Raw genomic sequence first — 17747 nt, 5'->3', positions numbered from 1 at the left:
AGCCCGAAAAGTCACATCAACTCAAGATCCGTTAGCTTCACAAAAGACCTCCTCCCGTCGCATATGAAAACTGCTATAACTGGATAAGAATTTTCACGGCTGCTAACATTTTAGGATTCACTTGTGGCAAATCGAGTGATGGACAATCCCCAAATGGGCGAAACTGTTGTTGTCACACCTCTGCCCTTCTAGGCAGAAGTGCTTTCAACTCCTTGCTTAACAAACCCATTTGGGAAGGGCCACAGGGGAACATACTATATTTATTTATTTCTACGGTGATTGGATTTGCCTCGGGCACTGATGATTGGCCTAGTGACAGATGGTGTCCGGGCTAATCCCCCAGCCCCCTCCCAAATCCCTGCGCCAGAGCTGGCTTTTTACTGACTGAGTGGAGGTGAGATCAAGCAGGGCACAAATTAGCCAAGTCAGCATGGAAGGAGGTGCCGCTCTGCCCGTCTTGCCAGCGCAGGAATCCGGGAGAGGGGCCATAGGACAACACACATTGCTGGCACCTCTTTGCACAATGGCATATCCTAGAAACTTTGCCAATTTTTTAATTTCTTTCTGGTGGTGGGGCAGAAAGCAAAGTGGCCACCAGTTGCAAAGGCAAACTGATTCCACAGATATATAAACTTCACTTACCTGGTTTCCAACAGTCATCACAAACTCCAAGGATGCCTGCCATAGATGTAGGCAAAACGTCAGGAGAGAATGCTTCTGGAACATGGCCATACAGCCCGGAAAACTCACAGCAAACTAGTGATTCCAGCCATGAAAGCCTTCGACAACACATATTCATAAACACTTCTTCAAACATATACGTGTTGAGAACAATTCCATAAGCGTTGCCTTTGAAAAACAACACCGCCTGAGCTCTGCCATACACCTGCGAAACGTGGACTGTCTACAGACGTCAACATTGACACTGAAATACAACACCGCCTGAGCTCTGCGAGTGCAGCATTTTTCCGAATGAAGCAGAGAGTGTTTAAGGACCGGGACATCTGTAGGGAGACCAAGGGGCTTATTTATAAAGCTATTGTCCTCCCAATCCTGATATACGCCTGTGAGACGTGGACAGTCTACAGACGTCACATGCAACCCCTGGAACAATTCCATCAGCGTTGTTCTGAAAAATCCTGCAAATCTCTTGGAAAAACAAGCAGAAAAATGTCAGCGTGCTGGAGAAAGCATTGAAGCGATGCTCCTCCGCCATCAACTCTGCTGGACCGGCCACGTTGTCCGGATGCCCAACCACCATCTCCCAAAGCAGTTGATCTATTCTGAACTCAAGAATGGAAAACGAAATGTTGGAGGACAGGAAAAGAGAATTAAAGCCAACCTTAAAAACTCTGGCATAGACACTGAGAACTGGGAAGCCCTAGCCCTTGAGTGCTCCAGCTGGAGGTCAGCTGTGACCAGCAATGCTGTAGAAGAGGCACAAATGGAGGGCAAAAGAGAGAAACGTGCCAAGAGGAAGGCGCATCAAGCCAACCCCGACCGGGACCACCTTCCACCTGGAAACCAATGCCCTCACTGCGGGAGAAGATGCAGATCAACTATAGGGCTCCACAGTCAGCTATGGACCCACCAGAATACTGATCCTGGAAGACAATCCTATTCGGACTACGGGGGATCACCTAAGTAAGTAAGTACATTTGAGAGGCAGGCAGGCAAATATTTATATTCAGAGGCATTGGAAGCTAGGTTGCCACTCTTACTTACTTACTTACTTAGGTGATCCCTCGTAGCTTGAGGATGATGGTTCTCCAAGTGTAGTGTCTTGGCGGTGAGTCCATAGGTGGCTCTGGAGGACATAGTGAGGACATTGGTTTCCCAGTGGAAGGCGATGGAAGTCAGGATTGGCTTGATGCAGCATCCTCTTGGCATGTTTCTCCCCTTTGCCTTCCATTCATGCCTCTTCGAATTCTGCAGCATTGCTGGTCACAGCTGACCTCTAATTAGAGTGCTCAAGGACCAGGGCTTCCTAGTTCTATTGGTTTGTCTTTATTTTTCTTGGAAGACATCTGTGCATGAGCTTTTTTAATGTGTGGAGGTCGGTGCACAACCGATCAAGACACAGTCTTGATCCCAACAAGTGGCATGGTTAACACGACGATGGTGGAGGATTCTCAATTTGTTGCAGCCTTCTTCCGCCTTCACAGCTGTTGTAACATGTACCATGTTATCATCCGACTGAGATCTTCGGATTATGCTTGGTCTGGAATCTCCAAAACACATGGAGGGCCGAAATTTGCCCATGCCTGCTTTAGCTCAATACTTTGTCAACCTACTCAGGATAAACTTCAAGCTAGACATGCAGTAAACAAATGCACGCAAAGGATGGAGCATCTTTGTTCTCAACTAAATAGAAAATAATGGTCAAGAGGAAATGCTTCCTATAACGAACATAGGGAAAAGTAGGGAACTTTATTTGATAATAAAAATCCCAACGCTGCTTCACCAAATTATAATGATCACACTGCTGCTCACAAAATTATAACGATCACACAGCAGCCTACCAAATTATAACAATGACACCACTACAGATTAGTTCACCAAAAATATAGAAGGAGAGTAGTTGTTGAACCAACTGTATATTTACAAGCTAGGAACTGGGAACCACTGGAACTGTGAGACTTAAAAGAATTCTTTAAAAGGTTTCCGCTGCCACCATATTACTAATGGACAGGTTGAGGTACTATTGAGAGGTTGTTCAGTAACATACTCTGTGTTACGATAGTTTTATTAGAAGCTGGTAAAAAGCTGACTTGAATAACACTTTTATCACAAAGGTATTCACACTGAGGCTGGTATAAGTTGGTAAAAATAACAAGAGCTTTTATTGAACAGACTTGGATATTTCAGGTACAAATGCTTGGTGGTTTCAGTAAAACTCTGGCATACAAAGCTTGTGGTTACATTTGAGAAGGGATCTTAAAAACCTCTGAGTTACAAGTCTTAAAGTTTCCACACAGAAAATTACTTCACGAAATGGATCTCTGAAAGTAACTCCCACAAAAATCCCCCTTAGGAATCTAGCCAAGACCTGAACTAGCCTTCCTTAAGGAAAAGAACAGGCCACTAATGGGGTGCTGCTCATCACAGTATTTTAGCTATACTTCTCTATAGCTATCCTGAATACTAAACAAAAGACTGACCCAAAGTTCTTCTTCAAAACCCCAAACTGCTTTCACTAACACCCAACATCTTCACTCTTCCCTTTCCAAGCTCCACCTCCCAACTGGCAAACTGGGAAACTCAAGCCTCAGTTTAAAAGTCACTTTTTTCCGCCCCCATTATTCTAACCAATCCTAGTGGTCTAACTTTCCCTCCAAGACTAGAACACGCCCCCTTAAGGCCAACCTAACCTAAGATGGCATCTCCCTGTCTCCTTTCTCCAAAACGGATGCCAGGGCTTTGCCAGGCCCACTCTCCTAGGCCTAAGCTAGCTTACCAAGGTAAGGGATTCATTACACCTCCCAACTATAAGAGTCAGTTCTTCTGCCTTGCACCATCCCAGCCTAGGCCTGGTTTTGAGAGAATGGGGGTGATGGGACTTTTTTGGATGTTCAAAATGACTTCAAAGTGCTTAAGCCCCCATCAAAAGGATTGGAGGCCCGGAAGCTGACAGCTGACTCCTCTCTGAATTAACTTGCCTCGGCGACCACTGCCGCCTTCCCAAGAACAGGAAGGTGGCTGCGGTTACAGATGGCGGCTCTGGGGGATCTAGGTCAGAAGGAACAGGGTGCCGAGGATCTAATCCTAATCGCAGGAGGGAGTGGGGCTGGGTGGGGTCCCTGCTATTAGCAAGATGCAAGGAATTTGTTCCGACACAGAGAGCCTGGAAAAGTCACATTTTAGAGGACAAATCCCCCTGCCAGCTGTTAGAGTTGACAACCCTTTCCTGGCAACGCTTGATCATTCCTCGTTTGTGTTTCCAGCCTTCCTATTTCTTGACTTCACCCACACTTGTGTCAGAAATATTAAAAATTAACTTGATATTTTTAATTACAATTTCTTTTGTCGTGTCAGGAGTGACTTGAGAAATTGCAAGTCACTTCTGGTGTCAGAGAATTGGCTGTCTGCAAGAACGTTGTCCAGGGGACGCCAGATGTTTTGGAGGCTTCTCTCATGTCCCCACATGACGAGCTGGAGCTGATAGAGGGAACTCATCCGTGTTCTCCCCGGATTTGAACCTGTGACCTGTCAGTCTTCAGTCCTGCCGGCACAAGGGTTTAACCCACTTCACCACCGCGGGCAAAAATGTGAGTCAAGTACTGAAAGGGGTAATGACTCAACAAAAGCTGTAGTTCAATATAAGCAGGTGTGCCTGTACCTTGGTATGTCTCAGTGTTAGTTTCCCTCAATATGAAGTGGCTTCAGTAAGAGAAAGGTCTTAGTCTGAGAGAGACCTCAGTGTGAAAGAGACTGGAGCCTTCTCATACTGAGGCCTACCTCACACTGAGACCTGCTAACACAGGAGCCTTCTCATACTGAGGCCTTCCGCACACTGAAGCCTTCTCATACTGGGGCCTACTTCACACGGAGGCCTACTAACACAGGAGCCTTCTCATACTGAGGCCTACCTCACAACAAGGCTTACTAACACTGAAGCCTTCTCATACTGAGGCCTTCCGCACACTGACGCCCATGAACACAGGAGCCTTCTCATACTGAGGCCTACCTCACACTGGGGCCTACTAACACATAAGCCTTCTCATACTGAGGCCTACCTCATACTGAGGCCTACTAACACAGGATCCTTCTCATACTGAAGCCTACCTCACACCGAGGCCTACTAATACAGGAGCCTTCTCATACTGGGGCCTACCTCACACTGAGGCCTGCTAACACCGAAGCCTTCTCATTATTGCAGCCATTTCTGCAATCATGTGGCAGAAGTGTCACAACACACAACGAAGCATCACACAAGACAATGGAGCACTGCAAAAGATGAGGACGTGTTTCCAGCTGAGCGTAGGGCACTCATGACTCTCAGTTGCCTCTATTCTGAAAGGCCAGCGTCCGATGGGAATGTTTCTTCTGGCAGGGCAATGCCTCCTCTTTGCTGCCCTCCAGCTAAATCGCTGCGGGTGCCTTGCTTGTTTCCAAAGTGCTGACACTCGCGCTTCCTCCAGGCTTGATCCGTCTTCCCCGCAATCCCTCATCTCCTCACCCCACCACGCAAGAACACCTGAGCGTCCCGGATGATTATATAACAAGTTATGACAGTAACACTCTCTCTGACAGCCCAGCACATTTTGAGATTGGAGGGCTTTGGCGGCTTTAGGGCCTCGAAAACAACCCCTGCTGCTGTTTGCAAAGAGACGGGGCTCAGGATTGTGGAGGGATAAAGGAGGAGGTGTCGGAGCTTTGATTCACCTTTGCTGTGGACATGCACGCGGAGGACGTGACCCAACCAAATCCCGGGACAAAAGGGCTGGCAGCACTTCTACAGCCCCATCCTGGGCACATGTATCCTTGAGCCCCATTAGATTCAGTGCAGAGCATGAGGTGAAATGCAAGTCCCAGGAGGCCCACCCAGCAAGGAGAGTGGGTACCATAGTCCAAGCCTTGCTGGAGAGTAAAGTTACAGTTCCACAGCCTTCGTAGAGAAACTAAAAGGTCACCAGCTTGGCAGATCTGCAGCAACCATTGCCTGGTAAGGGACCACTTGGGCTATCCATAACTCAGCTTGGAGCCGGGAGTTGGGGCCTCACGCCAGCAGGGTTAAGAAAGATTACCCAAGGAGGGGTCGGAAGGTTTCCCTAAAGAGGAAAGGAACGGTTTATCAAGCAGTTGCCTCTCCCTTGTCGCCAGATCGAGAAAGCTACCAGTTTTTCAAGGTTATATGGCATTTTATTCATTTGTTCGAAGATTTAAGCCTTAATAAAGAACTTTGTTGGACTTATTTTGTGCCTCTACAGAACTTTGTGTTGGGAAACCTATGAGACCCTTTAGCTGAGGCACCCTGGCATCCCGTTGGGTATTCAGAAAGCACGTCCTATAAACAGACATTGTCATAGGCCCAGCGCGCGACAGCACACCTATGCTTAAACTGCTGAGCGGGAAAAGGAATTGTGAGAGTTGAAATTCAAAACACCTGTAGGGCTGAAGTTTGCCCATGCCTGGTGTTGATACACCCCTTATCCACCACTTACCAATAACTGGTTGCATTTCAGATTTTAGTACTCTGGGTTCCCTACACCATTGTTGCCATCTTATGACAAAAAATGTGTGTTATTATTCCAAAGAAGGGACACAAAACAGATCCAACATCCTCCTTCGTGTAGGAAGAAGTGGGTCGTAGGCGAGGGATGACCTTCCAAATCCAACGCTGTGGCAAAGGAGCAAACATGAGATTCAATGGTGGGGGCCCAGAGGGGGAGACCCGCACGGCGACACTTGCAACAGACTCTGGGGCAGATGCCGTGGGATTATGGAGCCTAAAACTTCCGAATTGGCTCCTCCAGAAGGCAGAAAAAGATTTAATTACTAATTTACTAATTACCAAGGGGACACCCGCCTGCCATCAACCATTTCAGAAATCACAGCTTGGCCTTGGCGCCACCCCTGGCTTGGAGAAGGGTGGGAGTGGGGTCTGGCCGGGCAGCTGAGAAAAATACAAGTTGGTCGATCAATTGCTCCTGGGCTGTAGGGGTTTCACCCTTGGAATTCTAACAAGGGCTCTAGCTCTCCCATCAAGCCCATGTGTTGCATGGGAAATGTCCAAGTTGTGATCCCTGTCAGCGACAACATCAATAGATATACTGAACTGGATAGGCCAATAGTTGTAGTCTCTGTAAAGCAGCTTCTTAGGCAACTACTCATCAAGAGTCCATTATAGGTCATCATGCCTGCAGTTTAATCCACACTTGTCTTGCATTTAAGGATTGCCAGATCTCAAGCCTATTGTGGGCGATTTGTAGTTTATGGAGCAGGCATGGTGGAGTTCAGAATGCTCTTTGATTGTTGGAGAACTATAAATCCCAACAACTACAACTTCCAAATGTCAAGGTCTATTTTCCCCAAACTCCAGCAGTGTTCACATTTGGATGTATTGAGTATTCATGCCAAGTTTGGTCCAGATCTATCATTGTTTGAGTCCACAGTGCTCTCTGGATGTAGGTAAACTACAACTCCCTAACTCAAGGTCAATACCACCAAACACTTCCAGTATTTTCTGTTGGTCATGGGAGATCTGGGTGCCAAGATTGGTTAAATTCCATCATTGGTGGAGTTCAGAATGCTCTTTGATTGCAGGTGAACTATAAATCCCAGCAACTACAACTTCCAAATGTCAAGGTCTATTTTCCCCAAACTCCACTAGTGTCCACATTTGGGCATATTGAGTACCTGTGCCAAGTTTGGTCCGTATCCATCATTGTTTGAGTCCAAAGCGCTCTCTGGAAGTAGGTAAACTACAACTCCCAAACTCAAGTTCAATGCCCACCAAATCCTTCCAGTATTTTCTGTTGATGACCAAGTTTCCAGTATTTTCTGTGTGCCAAGTTTGGTTCAATTCCATCATTGGTGAAGTTCAGAATGCTCTTTGATTGTAGGTGAACTATAAATCCCAGCAACTACAACTCCCAAATGAGAAAATCAATCCCCACCAATCCCACCAGTATTCAAATTTGGGCATATCTGCTCTTTGTGCCCAATTTGGTCCAGTGAATGAAAATACATCCTGCATATCAGATATTTACATGACGATTCATAACAGTAGCAAAATTACTGTTATGAAGTAGCAACAAAAATAATTTTATGGTTGAGGGTCACCACAACATGAGGAACTGCATTAGGAAGGTTGAGAAACACTGCAATAGAAGTTATTAATATGCCAGCCACAGATGCAGACGAAACGTCAGGAGAGAATGCTGCTAGAACATGGCCATACACACTAATCCATTCCCAGCAGCCCAGTGATTTTGGCCATGAAAGCCTTCAACAACTCAACAAACACTGCCTAGGATTCGTGCAATAGGCAGGATCCTATTGCGCGAGGGTGAAGAGCCAAAGAGCAAAACTAGCTCCCGCTTCCTTCCTTGCTTTCTGCAAAGCGTTGGTCATGCCCTCTGTCACCCCAAGTCAGGCGGCGTGTCACCTGGCTCCTGTTTCAAGGATAATTAGGTCTCCCTGATGGCCCGGATCCGTTTCCCTTTGTGCGCTTTGTGCCCGCCGCAGGAGCGTGCTCCCTGACATGACCAATGGTGTCCCCTGCCCATCGGAGTCCGGGAATGGCAGAAGAGTGCGGACGGGTGCTGTCAGCTTGGCTCCCGCTTCGCCAGGGATCATCTGCTGCCAGGCCCAACAAAGGCTCCGGTGATGCCTGCGATGCTCCGAATTAAAGTTTCATGTGACCCCAGGCGTGACCCGGTGTCATGCACACCCACCCTGGAAGGCAAGTGTCAGCCGGCCTCCTCCTCTCTTGACTCCGTGACCCCGGCTTCGCCCTGGCCGTGCTCCCTGCCCTCCGCAAGCAGGAGGCTGCGGGGAAATCGAGAGAGTGTTTGCGAGGCTGGATTAAGGCACATGGAGGCCCTGAAGCATGTCCAGCTTAGGAGGCCCCATAGCATTCGTTCCCCGCAGCACTTAACAGAGGAAAACACAGCTTGATCACACTATGCAAGTGTGATCAAGCTGGCAAAAGTTATAAACAAGGAAGGACATACAGCAGGCATGGGCTTAATGGCTGAAGGGGAAAAGGAAACGGTCTGAAGCTGTTAGGAATTGTGGGAGTTGAAGTCCAAAACACCTGTAGGGCCCAAGTTTGCCCATGCCTTATATACAGGCTAGCAGGGACCACAGCAGTTTGATTTTGCCTAGGTCTACTGGGAAGGGACATAGTCCAGTCTCCCTTCTCCTCTCTCTTGTCTGAGTTAACCGAATGCAAGTTAGTAGCTTTCAGTCTGAGGTAAACCTCAGTGGGAGAAAGGTCTCAGTCTGTGAGAGAAGCCTCTGTGTGAGGTAGGCCTTAGTCTGTGAGAGAAGCCTCTGCGTAAGATAGGCCTCACAGTGTGAGATAAGCCTTAGTCTGTGAGAGAAGCCTCTGTGTGAGATAAGCCTCACAGTGTGAGATAGACCTTAGTCTGTGAGGGAAGTCTCTGTGTGTGGTAGGCCTCACAGTGTGATGTAGACCTTAGTCTGTAAGAGAAGCCTCTATGTGAGGGAGGACTCACAGTGTAAGGTAGGCCTTAGTTTGTGAGAGAAACTTCTGTGTGAGGTAGGCCTCACAGTGTGAGGTAGGCCTTAGTCTGTGAGAGAAGCCTCTGTGCGAGGTAGGCCTCACAGTGTGAAGTAGACCTTAGTCTGTGAGAAAAGCCTCTGTGTGAGGTAGGCCTCACAGTGTAAGGTAGGCCTTAGCCCGTGAGAGAAGCCTCTGTGTAAAATAAGCCTCACAGTGTGAGATAAGCCTTAGTTTGTGAGAGAAGCCTCTGTGTGAGGTAGGCCTCACAGTGTGAAGTAGGCCTTAGTCTGTGAGAGAAGCCTCTGTAGGCCCCACAATGTGATGTAGACTTTAGTTTGTGAGAGAAGCCTCTGTGTGTGGTAGGCCTCACAGTGTGATGTAGGCCTTAGTCTGTGAGAGAAGCCTCTGTGTGAGGTAGGTCTCACAGTGTGAGGTAGACCTTAGTCTGTGAGAGAAGCCTCTGTGTGAGGGAGGACTCACAGTGTGAGGTAGGCCTAAGTCTGTGAGAGAAGCCTCTGTAGGCCCCACAATGTGATGCAGACTTTAGTTTGTGAGAGAAGCCTCTGTGTGTGGTAGGCCTCACAGTGTGATGTAGGCCTTAGTCTGTGAGAGAAGCCTCTGTGTAAGGTGGGTCTCACAGTGTGAGGTAGACTTTAGTCTGTGACAGAAGCCTCTGTGTGAGGGAGTACTCACAGTGTGAGGTAGGCCTAAGTCTGTGAGAGAAGCCCCTGTGTGAGGTAGGCCTCACAGTGTGATGTAGGCCTTAGTCTGTGAGAGAAGCCTCTGTGTGAGGTAGGCCTTAGAATATGAGAAGGCCATGTGTCAGAAGGTCTGGTGTGAGAAGGTGCAGCAGAGAAGCTCCAGGTTGAAGGTCTTGTGTGTATAGCTACTGTGTGAAACTCCTGTGTGAGTCAGTGTGAGAGGAACATCTGTGAGAGCGAATTTGAGAAAGAAGCCCAGCGTGGAAGCAAAGAAGGAAGTGTAAAGAACTTTATTTGTGTTATGGAAACTTTGTTCTTGTAAATAGCACAACCATATTATTTTACTATAGAGAAAAGCCTCTTAAGGAAGAGATAACATTGGTCTGTGTGTTTTTGTTCTTTTCATCACTTTGGGCTACTGGTGCTGGGTTACGCTACTGTACATTTATGAGGAGGGTCTTTGGTTAGTAATCCCACTCACTCAATATTTTCCAGGACTGGCAGCTCTTGATGGGTTTTTCCCATCAGTAGCAGAGCACCCATCAATTGCATTGAGGAGGTCTCAGTGGGATGTGCATGGCATTATGCAATAGGAACTATGATTCAAGTAATAAAGTCCTTGGTCTGCCAAAGCTTAAGGCCTCATGACACTGCTTTATTATTCCACATTAACTGCCATGGCAACATTTTGTGGAATTCTGGAATTTGCAATTTAGTGCGTCCCAAGAGCTCTCAGGCTAAGAATTCTCAATACAGCTCCTCAAAATGCAAATTCCAAGATTCCATAACATGTGTTGTTGAAGACTTTCATAGCTGGAATCACTGGGTTGCTGTGAGCTTTTTGGGCTGCAGGGCCACGTTCCAGCAGCATTCTCTCCTGACGTTTCACCTCCATCTGTGGCAAGCATCCTCAGGGATTTGTTCAGAGATCAATTGGAAATGAGGCAAGGAGGTTTGCCCATGCCTGCTTCTATACCAATGATATGGGAGACAAAAAGCAGAAATGGTCCATTCGTCCTACCATTGAGGAATTGTGGTTCACAGCGCCCTCTGCTGCTGATGGTGAGAAGTACCATAACATCCATACTGACTAGCACCCTCTGTCCCTTTGTAGAATTGACCCTCTACATTTGTGGGTTTGACATTTGACAAGTGACAACAGCCTTAAGAGACAGAAATGAGGAAACATGCCTTTTCCTCGTAGCACAATGGGTTAAACCTTTGGGCTGGCAGTACTGAAGACCAACAGGTGGGAGGTTCGAATCCTGAATACTGAACCCCACTAACAATTAAATTGGACCAAACTTCCCACATAGAACCCCCATGAATAACAGAAAATACTGTGTTTTCTGATGGTCTTTTGCGACCCCTTTGACACTCCCTGGCGACCCCCGCAGGGGTCCCGACCCCCAGGTTGAGAACCACTGGTTTAAGCAATGCATGGAAGTGGAAGAAGACAACAGAATAGGAAGGACAAGAGACCTCGTCCAGAAAATTAGAAACATTGGAGGTAAATTTCAGGCAAAAATGGGCATAATAAAAAACAAAGATGGCAGGGACCTAACAGAAGCTGAAGAGATCAAGAGAAGGTGGCGAGACTATACAGAAGACCTGTGTAGGAAGATAATAATACCGAGGATAGTTTTGATGGTGTGGTGAGTGAATTAGAACCAGACATCCTGAGGAGTGAGGTTGAATGGGCCTTAAGAAGCATTGCTAACAACAAGGCAGCAGGAGACGACGGGATCCCAGCTGAACTGTTTAAAATCTTGAAAGATGATGCTGTCAAGGTGATACTTGCCATATGCCAGCAAATATGGAAAACACAAGAATGGCCATCAGATTGGAAAAAATCAACTTATATCCCCAAACCAAAAAAGGGAAATGTGAAAGACTGCTCAAACTTCCGTACAGTGGCCCTTATTTCTCATGCCAGTAAGGGAATGCTCAAGATCCTGCAAGGAAGACTCCAGCAATACATGGAGAGAGAGTGGCCAGATGGACAAGCTGGGTTCAGAAAAGGAAGAGGAACGAGAGACCAAATTGCCAATATCTGGACGCTGGATAATGGAGAAAGGCAGGGAGTGTAAAAAAAAAATCTATTTCTGTTTCATTGGCTGTTCTAAAACCTTTGACTGTGTGGATCATAATAAATTGTGGCGAGTTCTTGATGGGATGGACAGACCAAATCACCTTGTCTCTCTCCTGAGGAATCTGTACAAGGACCAAGTAGCAACAGTAAGAAATGACCATGGAACAACAGACTGGTTCAAGATTGGGAAAGGTAGGGATGTCTCCTCTCACCCAACTTATTCAACTTGTATGCAGAACATATCATGTGAGGATGTGCGGGGCTTGATGAATGCAAAGCTGGGGTGAAAATTGCTGGAAGAAACATTAACAACCTTAGATATGCAGATGACACCACTTTGATGGCCAAAAGTGAGGAGGAGCTGAGGAGCCTTCTAATCAAGGTGAAAGAAGAAAGTGCAAAAGCTGAGTTGCAGCTAAACATAACCCCCCCCCCCCAAGATTATGGCAACAAGAATGATTGACAACTGGGAAATGACAGGGTTTGTATTTCTAGATGCAAAGAAGAGTGCAGACGCAGACTGCAGCCAGGAAATCATAAGACACTTACTTCTTGGGGGGAGAGCAATGACCAATCTCGACAAAATAGTGAAGAGTAGAGACATCACACTGGCAACGAGGATCCACATAGTCAAAGCAATGGTATTCCCTAGAGTCACCTACGGATGTGAGAGCTGGACCAGAAGGAAGGCTGAGGGAAGGAAGAGAGACGCTTTGGAACGGTGGTGCTGGAGGAAAGTCCTGAGAGTGCCTTGGACTGCGAGAAGATCCAACCAGTTCATACTTCAGGAAATAAAGCCCAACTGCTCATTGGAGGGAAGGATAGTAGAGACAGAGAGGAAGTATTTTGGCCACATCATGAGAAGAAAGGAAAGCTTAGAGAAGACAATGATGCTGGGGGAAATTGAAGGAAAAAGGAAGAGGGGCCAACCAAGGGCAAGATGGATGGATGGCATCCTTGAAGGGACTTGCTTGACTCTGAAGGAGCTGGGGGAGGTGATGGCCGACAGGGAGCTCTAGCATGGGCTGGTCCATGAGGTCACGAAGAGTTGGAAACGACTGCACAAATTAACAACAACAAAAACAACTGTTTAATTAATGGCTTATGTATTTTATGTATTTTAATGGTTTGATGGGTATGTTTAATGGTTATTGTATTAATTGTTCACGTAACGGCATCGAATTGCTGCCTATGTAAGCCGTCCTGAGTCCCCCTTTTGGGGTAGAGAAGAGACGGTGTTGGGGCTCAGCCTGTGTATGAACCTGAGCCTGAATCTCTGATTGTATTGCCTAATGCCGATGCCAATGTTGATGCAAATGTTGATGGGCCTAGTTTGGATAGTGAGGCTGAAGTGATCAATGAGGACGAGGCTCAAGGTGGAGACACTTTGGGCAGTAAAAATCCTACAGGCTTTGATTTAGAGGCTTCAAGGGAAAAGCCAAGTTCTCATGAGAAAGTTCCTGTAAGACCGAGGGAAGAAAATTCACTCTCTTTTCCTGCTGGCCCAAGCTTGCAAGATAACTCGACACCTGGTCAGGTCAATGAAAACAGTCACAGCTTGGAGATAAGCCAGAACCACAGGGAGGCTCATTGTTTACGTAGGTCCGATAGAATCCAATAACTGAAACCAAAGATTAGAGTTAGCCGGAATCAGTTTTTGGGATTTAAGAATGCCCGTGAGGGGGATTTCTTCAGACCAAGCATCGTTTAGTATCAAGTACAAACCTCCTGGGTTTTCCAGTTTCCAGTGGTCTGGTCTCTAAGGGAATTTCTGACTTCAAGTGAGAATTAGCTGGGCTAATCTGTTCATGGATTTCTATTGAGAGTTTTCTAGACATTACTGCTTTGGATTTTCTGCAAGGTTTCCGGACATTGCTGTTTCCTGTTTCATTTTGGCTTTTTTTTTTTTTACCTTTGGGCTTCAATCTATTTTATATTCATCATTCAATAGAAAGAATTATATTTTTCCTAAACCAAGGTGTTTAGATGTTTAGAGTTGGATGGTCATCTGTTGGGAGGGCTTGCATTGTGTCTTTCTGCTCGGGAGGAGGGGGTTGGACTGGATGGCCATTGGGGTCCCTTCCAACTCAAGAGTTCTATTATTATCATTATCATCATCATCATCATCATCATCACCAAGCAGAGTTGGATAGCCACCTGTTGAGATGGCTTGCATTGTGTCTTCCTACCTGGCAGGAGGGGGATTGGACTGGATGGATATTGGGGTCCCTTCCAAATAAAGGGTTCCATTATTATTGTTGTTGTTGTTATTATTATTATTATTATTATTATTATTATTATTACCAAGCAGAGTTGGATGGCCACCTGTTGAGAGGGCTTCCATTGGGTCTTTCTGCCTGGCTCCCTTTTATGGTTATTGTATTAACCATACAATAATATGTATTATACATACAATAATATGTATTGTCATTTTAGTAATGACAAGAGGGCCCTGTTTCCAGCTCTGGAGTGCAACAGATGGGATATAAATACCAACAACAACAATTTTTATTGATTAGCCAGTTGGCCTTATCAAAAACAAACAGTGTAGACACAGCATACAACATACATCTGTTGTTGTTGTTGTTCATTCGTTCAGTCGTCTCCAACTCTTCGTGACCTCATGGACCAGCCCACGCCAGAGCTCACTGTCGGCCGTCACCACCCCCAGCTCCTTCAAGGTCAGTCCAGTCACTTCAAGGATGCCATCCATCCATCTTGCCCTTGGTCGGCCCCTCTTCCTTTTACCTTCTACTTTCCCCAGCATCATTGTCTTCTCTAGGCTTTGCTGTCTCCTCATGATGTGGCCAAAGGACTTCAACTTTGTCTCTAGTATCCTTCCCTCCAATGAGCAGTCGGGCTTTATTTCCTGGAGGATGGACTGGTTGGATCTTCTCACAGTCCAAGGCACTCTCAGAACTTTCCTCCAACACCACAGCTCAAAAGCATCGATCTTCCTTCGCTCAGCCTTCCCTAAGGTCCAGCTCTCACATCCGTAGGTGACTACAGGGAATACCATGGCTTTGACTAGGTGGATCTTGGTTGCCTGTCTGATGTCTCTGCTCTTTACTATTTTATCGAGACTGGACATTGCTCTCCTCCCAAGAAGGAAGCGTCTTCTGATATCCTGGCCACAGTCTGCATCTGCAGTGATCTTTGCACCTAGAAATACAAAGTCTGTCACGGCCTCCATATTTTCTCCCTCTATTCCCCAGTTGTCAATCATTCTTGTTGCCATATTCTTGGTTTTTTTGATGTTTAGTTGCAACCCGGCTTTTGCACTTTCTTCTTTCACCTTGATTAGAAGGCTCCTCAGCTCCTCCTCGCTTTTGGCCATCAGAGTGGTGTCATCTGCATATCTGAGGTTGTTAATGTTTCTTCCAGCAATTTTCACCCCAGCTTTGCATTCATCCAGCCCCGCACATCGCATGATGTGTTCTGCATACAAGTTAAAGAGGTTGGGTGAGAGGATGCAGCCTTGCCGGACGCCTTTCCCAATCTTGAACCAGTCTGTTGTTCCGTGGTCAGTTCTTCCTGTTGCGACTTGGTCCTTGTACAGATTCCTCAGCAGAGAGACAAGGTGGCTTGGGATGCCCATCCCACCAAGAACTTGCCACAATTTATTATGATCCACACAGTCAAAGGCTTTAGAATAGTCAATGAAGCAGAAGTAGATGTTTTTCTGGAACTCCCTGCCTTTCTCCATTATCCAGCGGATATTGGCAATCTGGTCTCTCCTTCCTCAACATACATCTAGTCCTCTTAAAATATAAATACCATAAATAAATAATATTGGCTGAACAGTCCTAGAATTTGGTGCTTTAATTATTTCACGTGTTTAATACGATTGTAATTGACTTGTTTCATTACTGGTATGTTCAATTCATGCCAATATTTTAGAAGAGGAGCCAAAGGAGGGCATTGCCCCCCATGGCAGCAGCCCTCCCCCCCCTTGGACCAGGGAAATGTGGGCCTGTCCCTTTAAGAGGGAGGTGGTGGGGAGGGGGAATCCTCTCCAATCCGATCCTGATGACATCAGCCGCATCATCCCAGTCCCACCGTCCAGGTTGCTGCTAGCCTTCCTCCTCCTCTTTGCAGCCATGTCCGCCGGCCCAGCCTACAACGAGGAGAAAGGGGGCTCCTCCAGTTTGGGGGAGCCCGAATATGGGCACGATCCGGCCAGCGGGGGGATCTTCTCCTCGGATTACAAAAGGTATGGGGGGCTTGGAAAAAAGGAAACAGCCGGCGGCCCCTATTCCGGGCCGGGAATGGAACAGTCCACTTCCCAGGTGGCCTGCTCTGCGTTGATGGTGGGAGGAACCATTCGCGCCGGGAGGGGGGGGGTTGCTTTGCAAGCAGAGCCCTGCCAGGGAATGGATGGCATGGATTCCTTGGGCAAAGGCGGTGCCCAATCAGATCCCCCCACTAGATCTCCCGATCCATCCATCCTTCCAAGAAGTGGCTGGGCTCTATAAGGATCTGATTGGGGTTTGGGGGTGCAGTGGAGGGAATTCAGTGTATTTTAGTGTTGTATGGTTTCAATGACCCAAAGGGTTGAATGCATTAGATTTGCATTGTTTACATTTTAGTATCAAATGGGTTCAACGACCTAAGAGTTTTAAAAAATCTTTTAATTCAAAATATAATATAATATTAATATAATATATATAAATATATGATTTTTTGTATTTTGATTTATATTTGCATTGTTTACATTTTCATGTCTAATGGGTTCAATGACCCAAGGTTTTTTTTATCTTTTAATCAATATTATAATATAATTTTAATATTAATATATTTAACTACCTATGATTTTTTTGTATTTTAATTTATATTTGCATTGTTTACATGTTCATGTTTAATGGGTTCAACAACCCAAGGGTTTTTCAAATATTTTAATTCAAAATAGAATATAATATTAATATAATATATTTAACTATATGATTTTTTTGTATTTTGATTTATATTTGCATTGTTTACATTTTCATGTCTAATGAGTTCAAAGGCCCAAAGGTTTTAAACAAATCTTTTAATCAATATTATAATATAATTTTAATATTACTATATTTAATTACCTATGATTTTTTGTATTTTGATTAATATTTGCATTGTTTACATTTTCATGTCTAATGGGTTCAATGACCCAAGGTTTTTTTAATCTTTTAATCAATATTATAATATAATATTAATATTAATATATTGAACTACCTATTATTTTTTTGTATTTTTGATTTATATTTGCATTGTTTACATTTTAGTAACTAATGGGCTAAGCAACCCAAGAGTTTTTAAAATCTTTTGATTCAAAATATAATATAATATTAATATATTTAACTACCTATGATTTTTTTGTATTTTGATTTATATTTGCATTGTTTACCTTTTAGTGTCTAATGGGTTCAACAACCCAAGGTTTTTAAAAATCTTTTAATCGATATTATAATAATTTTAATATTACTATATTTAACTACCTATGATTTTTTTTGTATTTTGATTTATATTTGCATTGTTTACATTTTAGTGTCTAATGGGTTCAGCAACCCAAGGGTTTTTTTTAATCTTTTGATTCAAAATATAATATTAATATAATATATTTAACTGCCTATGGTTTTTTATATTTATATTTGCATTGTTTACATTTGATTGTGGGTTCAACAACCCAAAGCTTTTTTATCTTTATCTTTTACATTACATATTTATATTTTACTTTATATTTACGTTGCTTATATTTTAATGATTATTGGTTTTAATCACAACCCAA

The 17747-nt window shown here is 45.1% G+C and overlaps 1 protein-coding gene across 2 annotated transcripts in view; it reads left to right on the top strand.

Moving 5' to 3' along the window:
- Window positions 1–16013: 16013 nt before the first annotated feature.
- The window catches only part of AP3B2 (adaptor related protein complex 3 subunit beta 2), a 69065-nt gene continuing 67331 nt past the window's right edge, over window positions 16014–17747 (top strand). For both annotated transcript variants that reach the window (XM_060755586.2, XM_060755585.2), the window contains exon 1: window positions 16014–16199. In XM_060755586.2, coding sequence (XP_060611569.2) covers window positions 16087–16199 — 113 coding nt within the window. In that variant the 5' untranslated portion in view covers window positions 16014–16086. The remainder of the gene's footprint in view (window positions 16200–17747) is intronic.

Source organism: Anolis sagrei, chromosome 9, assembly GCF_037176765.1.
Source record: "Anolis sagrei isolate rAnoSag1 chromosome 9, rAnoSag1.mat, whole genome shotgun sequence".
Lineage (NCBI taxonomy): Eukaryota > Metazoa > Chordata > Lepidosauria > Squamata > Dactyloidae > Anolis > Anolis sagrei.
Note: the sequence above shows the minus strand (reverse complement) of the source record. Positions and strands in the feature narration are given on the sequence as shown.